General features: G+C 39.6%; 1 protein-coding gene across 5 annotated transcripts in view; it reads right to left on the reverse strand.

Annotated features, from left to right (window-relative positions):
* Positions 1 to 9,414: 9,414 nt before the first annotated feature.
* LOC122563314 (uncharacterized) overlaps positions 9,415 to 23,901 on the reverse strand; it is a 33,428-nt gene continuing 18,941 nt past the window's right edge. For 3 of the 5 annotated variants that reach the window (XM_043717032.2, XM_043717033.2, XM_043717030.2), the window contains 3 exons: positions 20,888 to 21,550; positions 16,188 to 16,355; positions 9,415 to 11,267 (listed from right to left, as the gene is read on the reverse strand). In XM_043717032.2, the coding sequence (XP_043572967.2) occupies positions 11,038 to 11,267; positions 16,188 to 16,355; positions 20,888 to 21,485 (996 nt within the window). In that variant the 5' untranslated portion in view covers positions 21,486 to 21,550 and the 3' untranslated portion in view covers positions 9,415 to 11,037. Of the gene's footprint in view, positions 11,268 to 16,187; positions 16,356 to 20,887; positions 21,551 to 21,639; positions 21,709 to 23,901 lie in introns of all 5 variants that reach the window. The other 2 variants (XM_087973720.1, XM_043717031.2) reach the window with 1 other exon arrangement.

Genomic DNA, 23,901 nt, shown 5'->3' on the forward strand with positions numbered 1-23,901 from the left:
AATATTATTATGGGGGGTGGGGAGAGGGATTTGATATTCTCCCCCCCCTTGGGATTGTTTTCTTTTATTATTTTATGTATATATGAGGGATGTATGTATATGTGTGTGTGTATACGTATATATATATATGTATGTATGTATATATATAAGCTGGGGTGTTTGGTTAATGTTGGTGGGGGGAGGTAGTTACCTTATTCAATTTTACCTCTGTCTTTAGGAGCGGGGTTGTTTCTCCCTTGTTATTTTGTATTAGTATATTTAATTATTATTTGTTGAGGTTGTAATTTTATAGTTATATGTTTATATATGGTATTAACATTACCAAATATATCCAGGTGTTGGTATGGGTGGAAGTAGGGTGCTCACTGTTAACTCTAGCTTTGTATTATATCTGAATTCTCCTCATTTTATTGAGGAGCGCCTGGGTCAAGGGTGGGGCATTGGTTGGGAGAGGATATGATGGACTTTTGGAGAGGAAGTGATACCCCCTGGGAACAAGGGGGATAATCTCCACTTAGATACGTTTTATATTTTTTTTATTTAGAAATAGTTTTTTATTGTATTGTTATGAGTGTATTAGAGAGGCTTTATTTTTGTAAATTTTATATGCTCTACGCTCGGGATCTTCTGGATAGGGTTCCCCCTCCCGAGGGGTCTCGGATTTGCCCAGATGATTATGGTTAATCAGTCGGTTAAGTGGTGCACCTGGAATGTCAAGGGGAGTAATTCGCCAGTCAAAAGGAAGAAAATATTATCAAATCTTAAGAAGAAGAGTTGATATAGCTCTCCTACAGGAGACATATCTGTCGGATAAAGAACACTTGAAGTTACGACAGGGTGGATTTGATCAGGCCTTCTTTTCTTCTTTTAGCTCAAAAAGCAGGGGAGTTGTTATTCTTGTTCGGAAGAATTTCCCTTTCAAAATCCTAAAGCGGATAAAAGACGAATCTGGACGATATATTTTGATTAAAGCCCTCATAAATGGAGAGGAATATGGGATTTTAAATTTGTATTGCCCCCCGGCACACCTCTTTAAATTTATAACGGAAGCCTTTTCAAAATTGATGGCTTTTGGTGCCCGTCATACAATTATAGGGGGAGACTTTAATTGTATTATGGATCCGGAAATAGATAGGATTCCCAAGAGTACTGCAGGAGTATCTCCCAGATCTAGACAATTGGTGGATCTGAACTAAGAATTAGGATTAGTAGATGTATGGAGATGTCTTCATCCACAGGGCAGAGATTTTTCTTTCTACTCCAATCCACATAAATGTCATTCCAGAATTGATATGTTTTTTGGCTCCTCGATTTTTTAAAATTCCATATCATCCTGTAAAATAGGTAGTATAGCAATTTCCGACCACGCTGCTGTATATATGGAAACTAAGGCGAGGAACAATGGGACATCCCCTCGGCATTGGCGTATGGACCCCTTCCTAATGAAAGATAGTAAATTTGTAAAGTACTTCTCTCAAGAATTTAAAACTTTTTTAGAAATTAATTCAGGTACAGCTAGCAACCCATCAATGTGGGAGACCATCAAAGCTTGCATGCGAGGTTTGATCATCTCCTACTCAGCGACCCAGAAGAAATTGAAGGGAGAACAACAGCGTCTGCTTGAAGCTCACTTAAAAGCAGCTGAAACAGCATACACTGATAGACCTTCTATTATTAAATTGCAAAGGATTACGGCCCTTAGGACAGCTCTAAACACCACGCTTACTCAAACGGCTAAGAGGGAAATATTATTTGCAAAACAAAGGTTATATGAATATGGCGACAAACCGGGTAGATACTTAGCATTTCTTGCAAAGAAAAAAAAGGCCCCTCAGACTATTACGTCTATCAAGGAAAGTACGGGTATTTTGACTCATGATAATAAAAAGATTAATGCGATCTTTAGAGAATTTTATTCTGAGTTATATAAATCGCAGGATTGTGAAGATAGGACGAGGAGGATGCAGTCATTTTTTAAAAATTTGACCTTTCCAGGCCTAACTCCGGAACAGGTATCAGTTCTAAATGCTCCTCTAACAGTCCAAGAAATACTTGATGCAATTAGGCAACTTCAGAGTGGTAAGGCACCGGGCCCAGATGGTTTTCAAGCTGAATTCTATAAAGAATTTACAGAAATATTGGCTGGTCCACTTATGGACATGTATAACTATGCATATAGTCAGGGCTGTCTCCCGCCTTCGCTGAAAGAGGCAAATATCTCTCTTATCCTTAAAAAAGGAAAGGATCCAGAAGATTGCACATCATATAGGCCAATATCCTTGCTAAATGTAGATTTTAAAATCCTTTCTAAAACGCTAGCATTGAGACTAGAAAGGGTACTGCCACATATCATAAAGGAGGATTAGACGGGGTTTATTAAGGGCCGTAGATCATCCAATAATATTAGAAGGGTTTTGAATATGATTCAAGCCTGTCATCAGGGAAAGATACCAGGTGTAGTAGTTTCATTAGACGTGGAAAAGGCATTTGATAGGGTTGAATGGTCATATTTGTTTTACACATTGGAAAGGTTTGGCGTTGGACAGGCGTTTACCAAATGGGTCTCAACATTGTATAGTGATCCCAAAACAGTTGTGGTTACCAATGGATTAGGTTCGGATAGCTTCTGTGTGGGTAGGGGCTGCCGTCAGGGATGTCCCCTCTCGCCATTGTTATTTACGCTAATAATTGAACCACTAGCAGAAGCTATATGGGCTGATGCTAATATAACGGCCCCGAGGATTGGTACAGGTAAACATAAAATTACCCTTTATGCAGATGATGTTCTTCTATTCCTCAGTAATCCTCTGATGTCCATACCTCGCCTAATCCAAGTTATTAATACATTTAGCGCATTCTCAGGCTATAAAATTAATTTTTCAAAATCGTAGGCTATGCCAATGGGTGGCCTTGCTATGATACCTCACTTAGTGGACGGATCCCTTTTTCCCTTTCGTTGGTCCCTGGAGGGCTTCTTATATTTAGGCATTTTTATTACCCCAGTATTTGGTCAGTTGTATAAGGCTAATTTTGTGCATTTACTGGAAAGGATAAGGCAGGACCTCCAGCGATGGGGAGACCTTCCAATTTCCTGGTTGGGTAGAATAGCACTAATTAAAATGAATGTCCTGCCCCGTCTCCTATATCCTATGAGAATGGTTCCGGTGATGTTGCCGAGGATGGCTCTACGTAAATTATATGGCTGGTTGGGTTCCTTTATCTGGAATCATAGACGGCCCCTCATTAAGCTGAAGAAGCTACAGCTTCCACAGGCAAGGGGAGGATTGGACTTCCCAGATTTTAGGAAACATCAGTTAAGTTCCCTATTAAGTTACATAGCTGATTGGGTTTTGTCTGATCCACAATCAATCTGGTTGGACATCGAGGTGTCTCAAGTACAGTGGGCGGCACGGTGGCACAGTGGTTAGCACTGCTGCTTCACAGCGCCTGAGACCCGGGTTTAATTCCCGCCTCAGGCGACTAACTGTATGGAGTTTGCACATTCTCCCCGTGTCTGCGTGGGTTTCCTCCGGGTGCTCCGGTTTCCTCCCACAATCCAAAGATGTGCAGGTCAGGTGAATTGATCATGTTAAATTGCCCGTAGTGTTAGGCAATGGGTAAATATAGGGGTATGGGTGGGTTGCGCTTCGGCGGGTCGGTGTGGACCTGTTGGGCCGAAGGGCCTGTTTCCACACTGTAATGTAATCTAATCTAAAATACCCACTTATTAACCTTTTATTTTCAGACAAGAGGAAAATCATTACAGATCACTGTAAAAACCGTATAATACTAAACACAATTAAGGCTTGGAATATAATGCTGCAACATGAGGGTAATTCAAATAAAACATCCCCCATGCACCGATAGTGGGAGCATGGGGATTCCAACCGGGGTTTACAGATGCCACTTTTAAACTCTGGAGATCCAGGGGTATCTCTTGTTTTGGGGATCTATTTAAAGATGGGGTCCTGATGTCTTTTGAACAGCTGGGTCAGTAATTCGGATTACCTAATGGAGACCTCTTTCGATACTTCCAAATTCGAGATTATATACAGAAGAAGACTATGTTATTAGATAGTCTTTATAAATCAGATAGAGAAAGTAGTGTCCTACGACCAGTGGGGGTATCTTCCGTCAGTAATATTTATCATTTACTACATGATGAAGTATCGGGAGATATGGATAATCTGCTTAAAACATGGGATCAGGATTTGGGACTAGAAATCTCTATAGAAATGTGGAATGATATTTGGGAAAACGCTAGAAGAATTACTATCTGTAACAGAACCCAGGCTATCCAGCTGAAGATACTTCATAGGGCCCATATAGCACCGGTTCGACTGGCAAAATTTAAGGCAGGAGCATCTCCAATGTGTCCCAAATGCAAAATAGAGGTGGGTACTCTTGTACATTGCCTATGGACCTGTCAAAAGATCCGTAGATATTGGACTAAAGTAGCAAGTACCCTGACAGAAATTTTAGGAACGGAAATTAAAGTGGACTCTGTATCTCTCCTTTTGGGCTTTTCAAACTTTCCCTCCCTGGACATGTACGGGAAGAGACTATTTTCTATTCTTTCTTTCTGTGCAAGGAAAAATATTTTGGTGAACTGGGTGGCTGAGGGCCCCCCTGGACTTTCAAATTGGCACAGATTAATTATGGAATGTATTCCCCTTGACTTCCTTACAAATATGGTGCACCGAAAGACCAAATTATTTTATAAAATATGGCAGCCCTTCTTGAATTACATAAATACAGATATTTCGGCTATCCTAACAAGGGCTTTTATTTAATTGAGATTACAAACTTGGCTGGTCTGGGGCCCCTTAGGAGAGGAATCCCGCACGAATACGGGTTTTATTACATCTGATGTTAACACATTCTGAGCATGTAAGAGACTTAAATATACACTCTGGTTAGTTGTAGGTTAGATTAGTAGATAGTTGAGTTTTGTTTTTTTTTCTTTTTCTTTTTTTTTCTCTTGTTAAATTTTGGCTATTGTATATTTGATTTAATTGTATATCAATGTTTATATTTGAGAGTTTTGTTTATTTTTGTAAACTTGTAAAAATATTAAATTTCTAATAAAAATATCTATAAAAATAAAAAAAAAGCTAGCAGGGACAGCACCAACTGTTCTCAATAAGACACAAAGTAATATGTGCTTCAGCTACTGGAGTAGCTGATTGCCAGGAAACAAAAAACAGAACTGATTCAAATGAGGCCAATCAGTTTAAAGTATACCCTGAAAAATACCAAATTCCAATCAAGATTGAATTGAGTATATTGACAATCTTAAAAGCTAATGACACAGTCCGGTGCTCTGGGGTTTATGACCGGGGGAAAATTGAACAGTTGGGAGGAGAACTGCCAAGCCCGAGCCTGTAAACAGACTGCCTGAAAAATAGCTCTCTTAAAAGATACGTTTTTTGATCAGCAATCCCTAAGAAGAACAAAAAAAGACACAGGAAGATCCAAAAAGAACTGAAAGCTGCCTGGTTTTGAGATTAAGAAGTGTCATTTTGCAAATCTTAATTGAGAGTTTTATCAGACTAGTATTACAGAAGGGAAGGTAAAAGATAAGTTTGAATAAGGACTTGTTGTTAGTTAATTATTCTCTGGTATACTTTAAGAAATAAAGTTGTTCATTTTTACTTTAAATAATTCTTGGCCACTCAGATTTTTACAGATTACTGCACAGGATAAATCTTCTCTGTGTTGCTGGTTTTAGATTAAGCAGGAGAGTTTATCTCATGTCATAACGCAAGCAACAAAGAAAGGAAACATAGATTATGAATGCAAACTAGCAGAGAATATAAAAACAGGTAGGAAAAGGTTTTAAAAATGTATACAACGGAAATGGATGGCTAAAGTAAAGATTGGTCCCTTGCAGGATGAGAAAGGGGAATTAATATTGGGTAATGCTGAAAAGGCCGAGGCCTTGAATAATTATTTTGTGTCAGTCTTCATGGTGGAAGATGTGTCTAACATGCCAAAGAATGATGGTAAGGATACAATGGGAGGTGAGGACCTCAATTCAATTGTTGATCACTAAAGGGGTAGTGTTGAGCAAACTTGAGGGTCGAAAGATAGATAAGCCCCCTGATCCTGATGGAATGCACCCCAGGGTGTTTTAAGAAATGGCAGAAGTTATCGTAGATATGTTAATGGCAATTTACCAAAATTCACTAGACTCTGGGCAGGTCCCAGTAGACTGGAAGAGAGTGAATGTCATGCTACTGTTTAAAAAAGGGTGTCGGCAAAAGGCAGATAACTATAGGCCAGTTAGTTTAACTTCTGTAGTCAGGAAAATGCTGGAGGCTATCATTAAAGAAGAACTAATGAAACATCTGGATGGAAAGGGTTCCATCAGGCAGATGAGCATGAATTCAGGAAGAGAAGGTCATGTTTGACAAACTTACTGGAATGCTTTGAGGATGTAACAAGCACTGTGAATGGAGGGAACAGGTGGATGTTGTATACTTGGATTTCCAGAAGGCGTTTGGTAAGGTGCTGCATAAAAGATTCATCCATAAGATAACAATGCATGGAGTTATGGGGAATGTACTAGCATGGATAGAGGAGTGGTTAACCAATAGAAAGCAGAGTTGGGGTACATGGGTGTTCCTCAGATTGGAGGTCAGTGGTGAGCAGGTGCCGCAGGGGTCAGTGTTGGGCCCGCAACTGTTCATGATATATATAAATGATTTGGAAGAGGACAGTGAGTGTAACGTATCCAAATTTGCTGAGGACATTAAGTTGAATAGAAAGGAAAACTGCTGAGAATGTGGTGGGTCTGCAGAGAGATTTAGATAGGTTAAGTGAGATGGAGTACAATGTTGGTAAATGTGAGGCTATCCACTTTAGAAGTAAAAATATTTGGTCATAGTATTATTTAAATGGTAAAAGATTGCAGCATGCTGTTGTGCAGAGGGACTTAGGAGAGCTCATGCATGAATCACTAAAAGTTGATTTGCAGGTGCAACAGGTAATCAGGAAGACAAACGGAATATTGGCTTTCATTGCTAGAGGGATTGAATTTAAGAGCAAGGAGGTTCTGCTGCAATTGTACAAAGTGTTGGTGAGGCTGCACCAGGAGTACTATGCACGGTTCTGGTCTCCTTACTTGAGGAATGATATATTGGCTTTGGTGGCAGTGCAGAGGAGGTCCACCAGGTTGATTCCAGAGATGAGGGGTTTACCCTATAGGAGAGATTGAGCTCCCTGGGACTGTACTCACTAGCATTTAGAAGAATGAGATGGGATCTCACAGAAAAATATAAAATTATGAAAGGGATAGATAAGATAGAGGCAAGTGAGTTGTTTACACTAGTGGGTGAAACTAGGACTAGAGAACATGGCCTCAAGATTAGGGGGAGTAGATTTAGAACAGAGATGCGGACAAACTGCTTTCCCAGAGGGTAGTGAATGTGTGGAATTCTCTGCCCAAGAAAGCAGCTTCATTAAATATATTCAAGACACAGTTGGATGGATCTTTGCATGGTAAGGAAATTAAGGGGTATTGGGATAAAGCAGGTCGGAGGAACTGAGACAATGAATAGATCAAACATAATCGTAATGAAGGGCAGAGCAGGCTCGATGGGCCAAATGGCCTACCTCTGCTTCTATTACTATGAAACTATGATATGTATTCTGATGACAGTCAGCCTACGTATATGCCAATTTCTCAAGCTCCTCTGCTTCTGCTGTTGCCCTTCATCTGGTATTCAACATTCCACCGTAACACTGTTTAGTCTTGGCCTGTCCATTCCTTTTGCCACTGAATCCATTTCCTTCTCTGATCGTTACCTCAGAATTCTCCTAATTTTCCAGTTTGACCCTTCTGAAATCCTCTCAGCCTTTCTGACACAAGGACCAGTTACTTCCATCCTGACACATTGACCACCTCTATTTCTGACTCAAGCCCTGTATATCCAAAATTCCTATCTCTGTCTTTGTAACCTCTGGACACGACTATTTCAAAGATCCCCAGTTGGTCTTCTATCCATCGCTGAACTTTTCCTCACTCAGACTCCCCTACCCACATTCTCAACCATTGAGTTCTGATCACCCATTGTTCCTGCTCTTGCTGATTTACTTTGGCTGGCAACCCCTAACCACTTCAACTTTAAAAATCTCATCCATATGTTAAAATCCCTTCATAATTCCTGACTTGTTTTTCCCACAGCCCAACAACTCCAACAAACTCTGATTTCTGAGTCCCTCTGAGTCTGAGTTCTTTTCCAATTCTCTTCCTTTGCCCTTCAGCAAGGACGCCACCTGTTCTAGAATTTTATTCTTTACTCTCTCTCAATCCCTCTACTCCTTTGAAACTCTATGAAATCCACTTGTTTGAGTAAGCTTCTGGTTGCCATTCTTACTAACTCCCTTTTTGGTATCTACATTTTTCTAACTAAAGTTCTTTGAAACATCTTGTGATGTAATTTGACATTACAAGTGATAAATAAAAAATGGAGTGGTCTGCCACAAGAGCAATGGTGAGGGTTTTTTTTTGCTTACTGATGGTCTCATTCATCTTCTTTCAGGCAAGTTAGTCCCAGGTGATAGGATATACATCCAGCAGAATCTAAGGCTTTGAGGTTGCTTTATTATGTTGACTGACCTGATGAGATTAATTAAATATTTCCAGCACTGAATGAAAATTTGTAGTGCATTTGTTGGTATCAGTCTTCACTTCCTCCAAATTTTCTGCATCATTTATCATTCCATAGATACCAAATGACCTTTTTTGTCTTGTCTGCCCATTTATGTATAAACATGACTGATACCATAGGTTTCGAAATCATTGGGCAGTTCAATGTTTAGATCTTCTACAATTGAGATTTAGGATATGGTACTAGTTTTCTCATTCACACAATCACTCTCTTTGCTTTCAAACGTTACCAGGATTCATGCATCATTTCCTATTTGGAAAAAAAAGCATTCCTGGATAAGCGAGGTGGGTATTGAGTGTGTGCTGGTGGAGCAAATCCTGTGGGTCAATCTGCTGATAATGTTCTACAAGATGAAGTACCAGCATGAAGCAGATGGGGGAGCTAAACAGGTAATTCAAGGTAAGGTAAGCATTTTATTTCCTTCTGTGAATCATGGGAAGCAGGTGTGTTAATGTGAAATTGTTGAGGCCTCATACTGCCACAAGTGGTTGAGAAATTGGCTAAGATTGCTTCTTTTTCCCAGCCAGAAATGCCCTTCCACTCCTCATGCTCCATTTTAAAGTATACCTAATCCCACATAGTGTGTGACAATTCCTGTCAGTTAAATAATGAAGAATAGATAGGTGCAGTGAGAGTCTGTGAATCCAGATTATACAAACAGCAGATGGAAGTAGTCAGTAACACTTCCTGAGCATCAAAAGCTCAGAAAGGCCTTTGTACACTACTTGCAATAAAATTTCACACTGAAAATATTTATTCTTTGTTTGTACTTTATCCATAAAACATCTTTGTTGTTTCAAAACTTTTTTTTATTAAGAACAACCTCAAAGGCATCTCCCAATGCATTGCATAGCTAACACTCATACTTATAAATTTTATACATGTTCTTATTGCAGCATTTATTATTAATTTAGCAGAATTGAGATGCAAAAAAAGTAAAAGACTAACCAAACACAAATGCTGTGATAAATTGTGAAAAAGCTTTAACTTTGATAAGTATTCAGGTGAAAGTCATTGATAAATAATTTTATATCCTTGGATGTTTATAAAAAATAAATCTATACAACTTTAAAATAGATTGCAATAGGTTTCAGACCCCAGAGATTTGTTTAAACATTATACCTTTCAGTACAATCAACAATTTAGCCCTTATTCGATAAAAATAAGCATTGCATCAATTACCTGGCCCCTGTGAACCAGCCATATTCCTACATTGTTGCAAGTCATCATATTGTACCTGTAGTTAAGTTAATTTTGGGTAGACCTATAGGAAGTGTAGTTAGCAGGAAATTATTTTGGGAATGAATCTGCAAACAATATCAGAATTGATCAATCCAATTCAAGGCCGACTGTTTATTGTTCACTCAATCCACAATCTTCTGATGTATCAACATTCTTCCATTAATGTGTTTTTGTGACATGGTCAATTTTAATTGTTGAACCCTTGATTTCAGTTTCCTGGATCCCGAGCTCTGGAATTCCCTCCTAACATCCCTCAGCCTCTCTACCTCACTCTTCTCCTTAAAGACATTTGCTGCTCCATGTTATACTTTTTTAACAAAAGGTTTTCAGATGTTTCAGGACAGTAAAAGTAAATTGCTGTTTTGACCTTTAAGGCAGAATAGTCACTGTCTTCATCGTACAAATAGTGTTCAGGCCCAAGCTAAATTTGCTATTCTTCCTCTTAACCAAACCACCAGAGAACTAATGGGTAGCTGGTGAAGGTAACAGGTTGGCGTGGATAAATACTGCAAGCTCCCAAAAACAAGTTTTTTATGTCATGTGCACCAAGAGGTGGAGCAGTTCAGTGATCATATTTTTTAAAAAACAAATTCAAGTACTAATTGAGGACACATGTTGGTGTATTTAAGATATTACTAGTTTTCAAACGTTTTAATGTCTGATTTTCCTGCTGGAAATAAATACATTAGATTGATAAAAATTAAGACTTCCTATACCTGATTCTTAGTCATTTGAAAATTATTTCCCTTGAAACATTGCTCTAAATAATTGAATGCACAGCTTGAGAAAGAAATAATTCTGCATTTTAAGATTTTCTTAACGTCAGGTAAATAAGATTTTTTCTGTTTGATAGCTGAATTTTTCTATTTGCAAATTAGATCATGGTTGTGGTACAAGCAGAATTCGCACATTTATCTAGTTTTGCAAGGCATCTATTGGGAGTCTTGGGTACAAATATACAGAAGCCCACACAGTGCAGAATAGGTACTTAGTTTGGAAGTTTATGGAGGCTTAGGGCTGAAGTATGAAAGTCTACCTAATATTCATTCATTTTATTATCAATGAAAACCTGCACATGAAACTAGAGTGAGTCAGAGTTTGCACAGTAGGTTATAATGAGCTATATTTGTGGTTGAAATGTGTTAAAGGAAGATCCTTGATCTGTGATCTCTCTTTCTTCTGGTAAAAATTCCAGTCTGAATTGGCTGTACTTGGAAGTAAATGCAGGATAGTCACCATGAAACTCATCATCTTCTCCAAGAACACCCATGTTGGGATTATAAACACGTGATTCATCGTAAAGACCTCCTGAAATTACCAATGTGTCATCTGGAATATTGTATCTTCGCCCTGTATTAAAAAAAACAGACATTTACACAACAGAAATAGACAAAACTCTAGTGAGTTTCGCACCTTTTGTTTTTTCTCCTGGATTCATCATGAAAATCTAGAGTTTAGTCTAAGTATTGGAGACCTGAATCATCTTGTAATTTTGCCAATTAAGTGGCTATAGTGTATGACTGCTTCAGGCAGTCAACTGCATTTAAGAAGTAAATCAGTATCTCATAATATCCAAGGGACTATTGTTGCTATTTCAAGTCCAAACTGATCAGAACTTGTACTTTCAACTCTTCAAGCAGTTACACTGGTTATAAAGTTGAGGAAACACCAGATATATAACCACTAAATTATTTCTATGGAACCAAGAGGAGAAATTTCAATTAGTAGGCTATATGTTCTTGATTATTGTGTTCACAGCACTCTGATCTTCACCACCAGAAGTGCTGGTTGACACTCCAAAAAAATTCCATGAGTCAGATTGAACATGACAATTTCTCAACTTCAAAACAGAATAATGTTCCTTCAGTTAAGTCTTTACAGCAATGTTATAAATACGTTCCTAAGAAAAGAAAAGGCTGAATTTTACTACAGAAATTGGCTTGGTGTCGATTTCAGGGAGTTTCAAAAGAAGGCTTCTCACTAGGAGTTCTAGTGAGTTTTCTCATGTTATTCTCCGCAACTTGCCTCATATGCTATGTACCATTTCTCTATGGTGCCCTACTTACACTATCTTCTACTCAGAAATATATTTGCTACTGTTAGAACCACCTGGCATTCCTGGTGATAGCACTACTTTTAAAGCCAGCTGTACAGCAGATCAAGTGTTGCTTGCCATGAGCTGCCCTTCTCATTGCATTAAATAGGAAGGGGCTGAAAAAGAAAACCTTTTGAGGGCACATAGATGATACGGCTGCAAATACATGTGGATATTCATAAATGTGATGCTATTTAACATCATCACCGAACTGATTGACTGTTGGTATCTGCAGCTACAAGAAACATGCTACATAGGCTACTCATCCTTAGAGTCATACCATATTAGGTTAAAAATCACACAACACTAGGTTATAGTCCAACAGGTTTAATTGGAAGCACACTAGCTTTCGGAGCGACGCTCCTTCCGATCGTAACACAGAATTTATAGCAAAACTTTACAGTGTGATGTAACTGAAAGTTTTGCTATAAATTCTGTGTTACGATCAAGCCCTCCACTATCACCTGATGAAGGAGCGTCGCTCTGAAAGCTAGTGTGCTTCCAATTAAACCTGCTGGACTATAACCTGGTGTTGTGTGATTTTTAAACTTTGTACACCCCAGTCCAACACCGGCATCTCCAAATCATGAATACCATATTAGAGCAGTCTAAGGGGTGCTACACTTGCCCTAATGCCCAATGTAACATAACATCTTCTCATTATCCAATGTAGGACCATCAAATACTGGAAAGGCGTCAAGTTGTTGAAAACATCCATTTCTTTCAGACAGTAAAAGTGATAGAAGAGCAAAGAAAATCAGCATTTGCTTCTGGAAACAAACAGGACGGATTGTCTTTTGAGCAGCAACAAACTCACAGTCAATGAAATATTACTGTCCCAGCTCAGATCTATTGGAACCAGGTATCTATTAAGTCCTATTGGATTTCTGTTTTTATCTGGAGAGTCCTTGACACTCATCCAGCTCACTCAGAGCCAGCTCTCAGTGAACAGAACCTTTGACACTCCCATTTATTCCTATTGGATTTATTGCACCTGGCACTATATAATTCTATTATGCTGAAGATGATGATCCTCCTGCTCAATGTCTCTGACTTCCTCTTTGCAAGACTGCTGCTTCATCCACAGCTCTTCAGCATCCATCACATTCCGTTTCCTAGCTCTAATTGTGCAGAGTGCAGAATGCAAGGATTATGCAGCACACTCTATCTGGACCGTTCCACAAGGACTCTGCAGATTGATCCAAACATCATTTCAAGAACACCTATATCTGCTCTATGATGGCCCTGGTAGAAGAATGGGTGGCTTTGTATCATTGCTTAGCCTCATTCAGGGACATGTGTAACAGAGTCATCAGCAATGGTTGCACAGATTAGCCCTTTGACATGGTGAAGATTGCCCATGGCCAGGATTTTGTATCCCACACATTTGGACACTGCATGAATTTTACATACAGGGTATTATGTTTACAGATTTCTTAGACCTGTATCATGTAAAAATTCAATTAAATGCAATTACTGCTTCAAATTGCTCGCGAGTAAAGCTCACATGCTCAGACAGGATAAAATTACTAGCTCTGCCCTCTTGAGTGTGGTCACAGACAATTTCCATTTCCATTGCACATCTATGGTTTGCATGAGAATGGAAGGCAGTGTAAATCACACTTAGCACAGTGAATCGCAGGCTCAGCCTGGTATTCATGCCTCCAACCCCCCCGGCACAAACTTCATTTCTTCCTTGCACTCACTGTTGACTCCATCAATGCTGAGCTACCACACATTCTCACCCAACTCTTTGATTTATATATTTATCATATCCATATTACACTCCAGCCCTACAGCTTAGTTATGTTAACCATAGGGCAGTTGTGACTATTGATGATATATAATTATTGTCCCCTCTGCATTCCAGCATGCTACTTTCAATATCCAGAATTGACTTTCACTGATAACTCCTCCTTCACTTCCTGACCCCAGGACTGACCATGGCCCACTGCCCTGACAAAATTAGACAGACAGCCCCAACTGATAACTGAACAACCCCTGACAGATCTTTGTACAGCTCTCCGACTGACTTATCATGACTTCCTAAGTTATTTGCATTGGACTTACAGGACTATCCATGCCCCTCTCCCTGAGATATAAGAGATACCGAACCCTGAATCTGATTGTCTCAAGTGGTTGAATGACTGTGTCCAAGCTCCTGAACTGGAACTGCACACTGGTTTTGAATGATTGTGCTAGCACTGTCTCACTGTCAGTCATCTCCCTTGACCTGACTGAAGACTATCCCTTCTGAGGTATGGTTATTTGATTGCTGCACATAGTGTGTTGGCTGCATTTGTTACTGATTCCATGCTGTAGTTATAACCTTGGCATAGCAAGGTACAGTGACTTGTCCACCCTCTTGAAGGATCACAGGTGAACTCCAAGTGCAGCACTGAAGTGGAGAACCATATTGTAAGTGGTTTGGAGATGTACCATGATGTTGCAGTGAAGCTGGTACTTGTCTGGTGCCAACCTCAGGGTTGGAGTTGTGGGCAGTTCCCTGTCCAAGGAATGTGTAAGGGACTGCCATCCAAGGTGGAAACCCAGAGGAGGAAACAACAAAAAAATAAAGTTGCTAGGTTCCTGCTCTGACTTTGATGTCAGGAATAGTGTGTTCATCCAGAGCATAGGAGAATAGAAAACCATGTATAAAATAAGATGAGGTTTGATATGAACAGCACACAAATGGGCCTCTCGCTGCTCACGAGCAAGATTCTTGTTTTGCCATACAAAACTTGGTTCCAGTATTGGATTTCTTTTTCCCCCTCTGTGAAGAATCTTATTTCTTCTTATTTTGCTATATTTACTCAACTAATTCACAATTGGCCACATTAGACAGAATCTTCCTAGCCCCTGCACAAAATGGTTTATACTTTTTACCCTGATAAATTGCTCCAAACCTTGTTACTGTATTAAGGTTACTGTAAATATTAATGAGTGAATTACAAAAGCTGAGCTAAAACTTCAATTTACCAAGAAAAGGGTAATGCTTTGAAATATTAGCGTGGAATCTGTGTTTTCAATGATAATGGAGATATGCTTTTAAATACAAGCTTTTGAAAACAATTTCAAGACAATATTAATTTGATTAGAATGATGACAAAGTGATGTTGTATATTCATGCTGCATTGCTGTGGACAGGTTCAGCACTGTTAGTCTCTCCTGTAATTTCTCATGGGATTTGGTAGAGTATTATTTTCCTCCTTAATGGGTGACTGGAGACATAATTGTTATTCAGTGTATTCTATAGTATTTGGCTTACTATTGTTAGAGTTTAGTTATTAAAGTAAGGCAAACCAATAATACCTGCCAACTTTGGTATGATCTGTTACTGAAGGTTCGATCTTCTGCGTCCACCTACCCCTTTCCCATTGGTTAACACGCCCATCCTCACACTAATTTGAAAAAATCTTTATTATCTAATTGGATGTTTTTGACTTCCAGCCAAAACAACCTTTTATTGTACTGCCAATTTTTTAAATTATTAATAAACAAAGGTTTAATTTTAAAATATTTTAATGTTCTTTTGAATTTCTCTCCTGTGGCTTGCCACAATGTTGCAATTAATCTTTAATTTTGGAGACTCGAGGTCAGTCCAGGAGATATGCATGTTTCAGTGTGCTTATGGAAATTGCTGAGAGAGAACATAGCAGCAAGATCTTGGGAAAAATCTAAAACTGTCACACAAATTATAAATATATTTATTACTAAGACCCCAAAGCAATTAATTTCATTAGATGAGATTCCCTACAGTATGGAAACAAGCCCTTCGGCCCAACAAGCCCATACCAACCCTCCGAAGAGTAACCCACCCAGGCCAATTCCCCTACATTTACCTCTGACTAATGCACTTAACCTACACACCCCTGAACACTATGGACAATTTAGCATGGCCAATTCACCAAACCTACACATCTTTGGATTGTGGGGAGGAAACCAGAGCACCCAGAGGAAACCCACACAGACCGTGGGAGAATGTGCAAACTCCACACAGACAGTCGCCCAAGGCAAGGATCGAACCCGGGTTCCTGGCGCTGTGAGGCAGCAGTGCTAACCACTGAGCCACTGTGCCACCCCCTTGATTTAGTTTTATTAAGCAAAGCTGATCTACATGTTTTTCAGCTAGTTATTTCCAGTGGCTTCTGTTTGACTTGTGTTGCTATGCATACCTGGCTCCTCATTTGAAGTGGCATAGAGAGGGCGATGGGTATACTGTGCTCTCCTTCGTTTGCATTTGATGATATTATACATAATAATGGTTAGAATCACAACTCCAAGAATGGTACTTAAGCAGATGGTCAGAATTATTTCTTGTTTTCTCAGATGCATGACTGTACCTGGAAAAACAAAGTTAGAACTATTAGCATCTTCTTTATTTCGCTTTAGTTACAAATTATTAATTTATTAGGTGTTCAACAAAAAAAACTTGACTTTCATACATAATGACTCAGTAGATAAACTCTCCTCGATGATCTCCCTTTCTGCAGCTGTTATGCTATCCCTGATTAGCAATACCATTCCCCCACCTCTTTTACCTCCTTCCCTATTCCTTTTAAACATCTAAACCCCAGAACATCCAACAAACATTCTGCCCCATGATATCCAAGTCTCTGTAATGGCCACAACATCATAATTGATAGTGGTTGACATTAAACATCTTCCAAAAGGTTTAAAGGGGTAAGTCATGGCAAGAGAACTCAAACATTTTGTCTACTTCTCCTGCTTTATGTGGGAAGCCGGGCATTTTTCCAGTACTTGGGACCAGTGCAGGAAGTGTGGACAGTTGCAGCCCCTGGTAGGCCACATTTTGGAGCTGGAGCAATGGCTGGAAACACTATGGAGCATACTCGAATCTGAGAATATTGTGGATAAATCATGTTGAGAGTTGAGGGTAGGGGGGTGTAGTGATAGGGGTGGTGCTGGATTGAAGTTGGCCTCTCAGGTGAAACCAGTACCAACTAGAGTCATGTTACTATGGTTGGTTCTGCTGCACAGGGCATGGTGCGAAGAAATGTGGAAATACAATAGACCTTAGAAGATTCAATTATAGGGGAATAGACAGACATTTCTTTGGCTGCAAACGAGACTCTAGAATGGTAGATTGCCTCCATGGTGCTAGAGTCAAGGATGTCTCAGAGCAGACAGGACATCCTGAAGTGGGGGGGGGGGCGAACATCCAGGTGGTTGTGGTACACATTGGTACCAATGACACAGGTTTCAAAAAAGGCATAAAAGGTCATAAAAACAGAATATTGGAAGTTAGGAAGCAAGCTGAAAAGTAGGATCTCAAAAAAGGTAGCGATGTTAGAATTACTATCAGTGCCACATGCCAGTCAGAGTAGAAACAGCAGGGTATATCGGATCAACATGTGACTAAAAAGATGGCATAAAGGGGAGGATTCCAGATGCCTGGTGCATGAGGACCAGTTTGGGGGAAATGGGACTAGAACAATCTGTACAAGTTACCCCTGAGCAGGACCAGGACTGATGTGCCAGGGGAATATTTGCTAGAGAATGGTTGGAAGGGTTTAAACTAAACTGTGAGGGGGATGGGAACCTATGCAAGGCAGAGGAATGGGAATCAAGAACAATAACAAAACGCAGAAATAGGAATAAGGCAAGTATTATAATAGGCAGAGGAATCAAGGATTCTAACAAGAGCACAGTTTAAAAAAAAAGTTGGAATGGAACAAGGAATGTTAATAACACAATCTTGAACACATGGTGCATTCAAAATAAGATGAACTAATTGATGTAAATGAGTATGATACACATGGATTGAGGCAAGTTAGAAATAGTATCAGATGCAAAAACGACATACAAATTGGCAACAAAAAAAAAGCAAAAGATCTGAGGATTGGGAATAGCTTAGAAGTCAGCAAAGGAGGACCAAGAAATTGATTAAGATGGGGAAAATAGAGTAAGAGAGTAAGCTTGTGGGGAACAGAAGAACTGACTGTAAAAGTTTCTATAGATATGTAAACAAAGGAAGATAGATTAAAAACTGATGCAGGTCCCTTACACTGAGAAACAGGGTATTTTATGATGGGGAAACAGGCTGATGGACTAAATTCATACTTCGCTTCTGGCTTCACAAAGGAGGACACAAATAATGGGGAACTCAGGGTTCTGACATGTGTCAGCCGCCAAAACTTCTCATGGCATATCTCTGATCTATTTACAGAAGCTTCTTCACTTCATCGCTACACCTCAAGCTGCATTTATCATTGTAATCCTGCAGGACAGACACTGTTCTGCTCAGGGACACACACCCAGCTCAAAGACTGGACCAGGCTGCGTAAGGAGTAAGGACCATCTCTGGATTCTTTCACACTGTTATAGTATTCACTCACTCTACACTTGTCTGGATGCTCAAACCATTCCTGTTTTGCCCTCTCTTTTTGTGCTTTGCCCCCTTAGCCAGATATACCAGGCCCACATCACTATGGAGCTCTGAAGAATCATTCTGGACTCAAAATGTTAACACTCTCTCTCTCCCTCCAGATGCTGGCAGACTAGCTAGTTTCTACAGCATGCTGTGTGTTTGTTTCATATTACTTCTGTTTTTGCCTTGCCATTCTGTAATGGAAACATGTCATGCTTCAGTCAGGTCAAAGGGGATAGCCTTTGCTCAGTGGATCCTGGCACAATGAGTCAAGGGCATTTGTCAATACCAGTCCACAAGCTTGGGTATAGTCAGTCAGCCACTTGGGGTGGTCAGAGTCAGGATGCTTCCACGTAAGGAGCAGGATGCTGTATTGTTGGGATGCCCACACCAGGACACTTCTTGCCCAATTGGGTCTGCTTAGGAATGAGGCAAAGACAGGTATTAAGGAAGATGCAAGTGGGGTAACATAACAGCTGTTACTTTTAATGCAGGTGGGGAGGTGACGAAGCAGGAAAAACAAAGGCATGCAGGGATATTAGCATTGGGATAGGTGACAGTTAGGGAAGATGTCACATGGAATAGTTCCAGTGATAGACCATGTGCCAAGATAGGTACAGTAACAGAGTTTGACAGAAAGGTATTAGAGAGAAGATGGTGGTCCTTACTGGCAAAGTGGTAATTGACCTTCTTCCCACAGTGCTGGGCAATCCTCCAGATGGCTGATACTGTACCGACCCAGATGGCAACATTAGACTCCTTGAGGCTTAAAGATAAGAAGTAACCTGACTGAAACACTTAAGATTCTTAGGGGACTTGACAGAGTCATGTTGAGATGCTGTTTTCCATTTGTAGGAAGGCCAAAGGGCATAATGTCAAAGTGTGGGGTTGCTTGTTTATGACAAAAATGAGGGGGAATCTCTTCTCTCAAGAGTGTAGTGAATCTGTGGAATTCTTTACCACAGAGGGCAGGTCATCACTATATTTCAAAGCTGGGATGGACAGATTTTTAAATTAGTAAGGGAATTAAGGACTGTGGGGGAAAAGGCAGGGAAGTGAAGTTGAGAAATATTAGGTCTGTTGTGATCTTATTGAGTCGCAAAAGAGGTTCAAAGGGCCAAATGACCTACTTCTGCCCCTATGTCTTATGATCTACTGGGTCCCTTGATTGGCGTATTGAAGGAGTAATGGATATGTGTCAATAGAAAATGATGCATGTACCCCTAATCTGGACTCTTCTGCTGTTATGGAACACCATAGTCTCCCATGTATTGGCTCCAGGCAAATTAGGTGTGCTATATTCATTCAGTAAATGGTTGCAGAGGCTTGTATTGAGGTACATGGCTGGCGCTCAGCATATGCACCTGGATAAGCGGTCATAGAATTTCTGTATGGACTGTCTGAATTTCTCAATGAGTCAGGTTGGTGTACAGATGAGCCAAGGTCTAAGTTTTTTTTAATTCATTCAAATAAATATATGATGATCGAAACCAGATTTGTCAACTTTCACACTAGAAGGAGATTTGGTAATCATTGCGAAAAAGATGTTAAGATGAACACTAATGATGATATGGGATATATTTTCATTATAGATTACTTCATGCTTTTCCAACTTAGATATCGACCACATTCAGTTTAATACTCACGTTTCCCTTCATCCTGGGTACTGATTCAATCCTTTCAATTAATTTGATGAGGTCAGGCAAGGTTGAATACAAATGATGAACTCCATTTTTCACAACAAAATGAACATGCAGAGCAATATTTATGATCAGACTCAGTTGCTTGAATGGGTACAACATATCCATGTGTAACAATAGAAAATAAAAACTTCTGTAGATGTCCATAACAGTAGTTGTGGTTTATTTAAACAAGAGTTCTTCAATCATTCAGCATTTCTTCACTTTAGCGAAGGGCACACACCTTCTCTTCAACAAACCTGTTTACCCTTTTATTCTCAACTCTCTCTTTCTCTCTGTCTTCCACTGTTTCCACTGTCTACTTCCTCTGTCTGTGCCATAGCCTTAATCTTGAATTTCTTTCCACAGAGGAATCTAAGGCTTTCCAACACTATTGATAATAAATATTTAAATACATATGCAGCTAACTGCATTAAGCATAGTAATTAACTTTCTTTTGCCTTTTCATACTGGAGGATAATCACTGTTTTCAGAAACATTTTTTCCAAATCCTTTCAATGGGAAAAATCAAACAAAGAATTTGTCTTCTTCAATATCACAAAATTACAATAGTGCAGGAGTCATCTATTTGGCCCGTCATATTGCACCAATTCTGAGCATTTTAACTTGTGCCAATCTCCTGACTTTTCCCTGTAACCTCACACATTAGATGAAACAATGCCCTTAAGTCTTTAAATTGAAACTGCTTCCACAACACTTCCAGACAGTGCTTTCCAGAACCTATTTGTATTCACTGTGCAAAAAAAGTTGTTACTCATTCCACTGTATTTCTTTCAAATCTTACCTGAAGTTCTAGTTGTTATGATTGAATACAGTGAACCTGTATTAGGCTGAGTAACACCAGCACTAGTTGGCTGTCTATTTGTTTCAGTGGACCCTGTCTGTGTTAACTTCAGTGCAGTAGTTGCTGTTGACGTTGAGACTTGATGTGTTGCATTAATTTGACTCTCTGTAGCTGTTGAAACAAATGGCGCACTTGTCGAGGATTCAGGCACGTAGTGACTTGAAACATGAGGTGTTGTTGTTTGAAATATTGTTATCCCTGTTTTAGGAGGCTGAGAACTGTCAGGCACAGAAGGCTTCACTAATTTGGTTGACGTGGCAACAGTAATCCCAGGGGCTAAGGCAGTCATGTTGTTACTTGTTGGGCTCAGTTTCACCGTAGAAGGTGTCACTACTCCTTTCTGATTGGATTTAGTTGCGAAAACACTGTTAAAAGATCCAGTTTTATTAAGTTTTCCGGAAGAATTACCCTCATTGCTAAGGAAGTTGGTAATGGCAGAAACTTTTTGCCCTGTTGTATCAGCAGAATTCACAGCTAAGACAGCAAAACATTGAGTAAATAAAATGTAAAATATGGTAGGACGAATCCAGACCCTCATTTTGCTTCCTTTTACTGCTTTTAGTCGACAGTAGTTTGCAATTTTCTTCAATTTTCTAGTTTCTCCTGTAAAATATAAAGAATGGTTAATTGTTTATAGCCCCCAGCAATGAACTCAATGTCAAAAGATGTTACAGACAGAATACAATTGTTACCTTATAAAGGAGGATATGAAGGTATACCATTCATTGCAATTGGACTACCTTTAACAGGCCACTTTCAACCTTTAGCATAGAGATTGCAATAAAACATTATATTAAATGATAGTAAAAATAAAATTTTCATTTCAAATTAATTAAAATTGAACAGAAATTAATCTTTAATCATCAAAGAACAGAAAAGTAAGGTTTTGTTAGTATCTAAACTTGAAATATTTAAATTCTTATTGAAATTATGTCAGCCAGCTTGGTCTCTGTAGTATCTTGTGTCAAATTTCCCTTGTTCTACAGTAAAGCTAGTCTGCAAAATAAATATGCAAAACTAGTTGCACTGGAGATAGACATGATCGAATTAGCTATTGTGAGTGCCCACACAGTGTGCATTTGATTTTGCACCCCTGAAAGAACTGCCTAAAATGTACCATTGTTTTTATTTTGTGATCCTTTCCAGAGCTAATTTATGTGAATTCATCTTCAAGACAATTTGCTGTTAGAAGTGCTTTGCATGATTAGTTAATGATTATTATCCTGCACCTGTTTGAGGAGTGAAATTAAATATAATAGAGTACAAGAACACAGTCAGAATTAATCCAGAGGAAACTGAAGTCTATATGTTCCCGTGAGGGTGAAGGACAAGGTTAGCAGGAATAGGGAATCCTGGATGACAAGAGATATTGAGGCTCTCACCAGAAAAAAAGGGGGCATGGCTCAGGTACAGGCAGCTGGGATTTGGTGTATATAGAGGATACATGAATTTACTGAAGAAGGAAACATGAGGGCAAAAAGGGAGCATGTGGAGATTGGATTCACCCTAATCTTCTCAGCCAAAGAGATTCTTTAGTATATTTAAGGAAAAAAAGAATAATGAGAGAGAGAATAGGACCCCTCAAGGACCAAAGTGGACATGTATGTGTGGAACTGCAAAAGGTGGGCGAGGTCCTCAATGAATATTTCTCCTCGGTGTTTACCATTGAGAAAGACATGAAGACTTGGGAACTTGGGGAAGTTAGTAGTGACATCTTGGGGATAGTCCATATCACAGTAGAGGAGATGTTAGACGTACTAAAATGTATGAAGGTGAATAAACCTCCTGGTCCTGACCAGATATATCCAAGAACCCTGCAAAAGGCGAGGGAAGAAATTGCGGGAGCCCTGGCTGATATATTTGCATCATCGTTAGCCACGGCTGAGGTCCCAGGAGAATGGAGGGCAATGCCATTATTCAAGAAGGGCTGCAAAGAAATACCTGGGTACTATAGACCAGTAAGTCTGACATCTGTTATTTGCTAACATCTGGTAAGTTATTTGAGAAGACGGTTAAGATATAGGTGCTTTTGGAAAGACAGGGTTTCATTAGGAGTAGTCAGCATGGTTTTGTGCATGGGAGATCATGCCTCACAAATTTGTTAGGAGTTATTTGATGAAGTGACCAGGAAGGTTGATGAGGGCAGGGCAGTGGAAGTAGTCTATATGGATTTCTTTAAAGCCTTTGGTACGGTTCCATATAGTAAGCTGATCTGGAAGGTTAAACACATGGAATCCAGGGCAAGCTGACAAATTAGATACACAATCGGCTTGATTGTAGGAAGTGGAGGGTAATAGTGGAGGGATGCTTGTCGGACTGGAAGCCTATGACTAGTGGTGTGCCTCAGGGGTCGGTGTTGGGCCCATTGCTGTTTGTTATCTACATCATTGATTTGGATTTTGGAGTGCTTGGAGTTCAGGTGCACAATTCTTTGAAAGTGGAGTCACAAGTAGATAGGGCAGTGATGAAAGCTTTCGGCACACTCGCCTTCATCAGTCAGGGCATTGAGTAAAGAAGAAGGGAAGTTATGTTGCAGTTGTGCAGGATGTTGGTGAGGCTTCACTTGGAGTAGTGTGTTGAGTTTTGCAATTTGGAAGGATGCTTTAAACTAGTAAGAGTGCAGAAGAAATTTACAAGGATGTTGCCAGGACTGAAGGGGCTGAGTTATAGGGAAGAGGTTGGACAAGCTAGGACTTTTATCTTTACAGCATACGCAACTAAATGGGTAATCTTTAAAGAACTGTGGAAGATCATGAAAAGCATGGATAGGATAAATGCACTCGCTCTTTATCCCAGGGTTGGGGAATCGAGGATTAAAATGCATCAGTTTAAGGTAAGAGGAGAAAGAATAAATGGGAACCTGAGGGGCAACTTTAGTTTTTACATAGTGGGTGGTACGCATATGGAATGAGCTGCCAGCAGAAGTGGTTGAAGCAGGTATATTAACAACATTT

Source organism: Chiloscyllium plagiosum, unplaced genomic scaffold (assembly GCF_037043375.1).
Source record: "Chiloscyllium plagiosum isolate Xiang-an unplaced genomic scaffold, Cpla_swu_hap1 HiC_scaffold_26, whole genome shotgun sequence".
NCBI classification, from domain to species: domain Eukaryota; kingdom Metazoa; phylum Chordata; class Chondrichthyes; order Orectolobiformes; family Hemiscylliidae; genus Chiloscyllium; species Chiloscyllium plagiosum.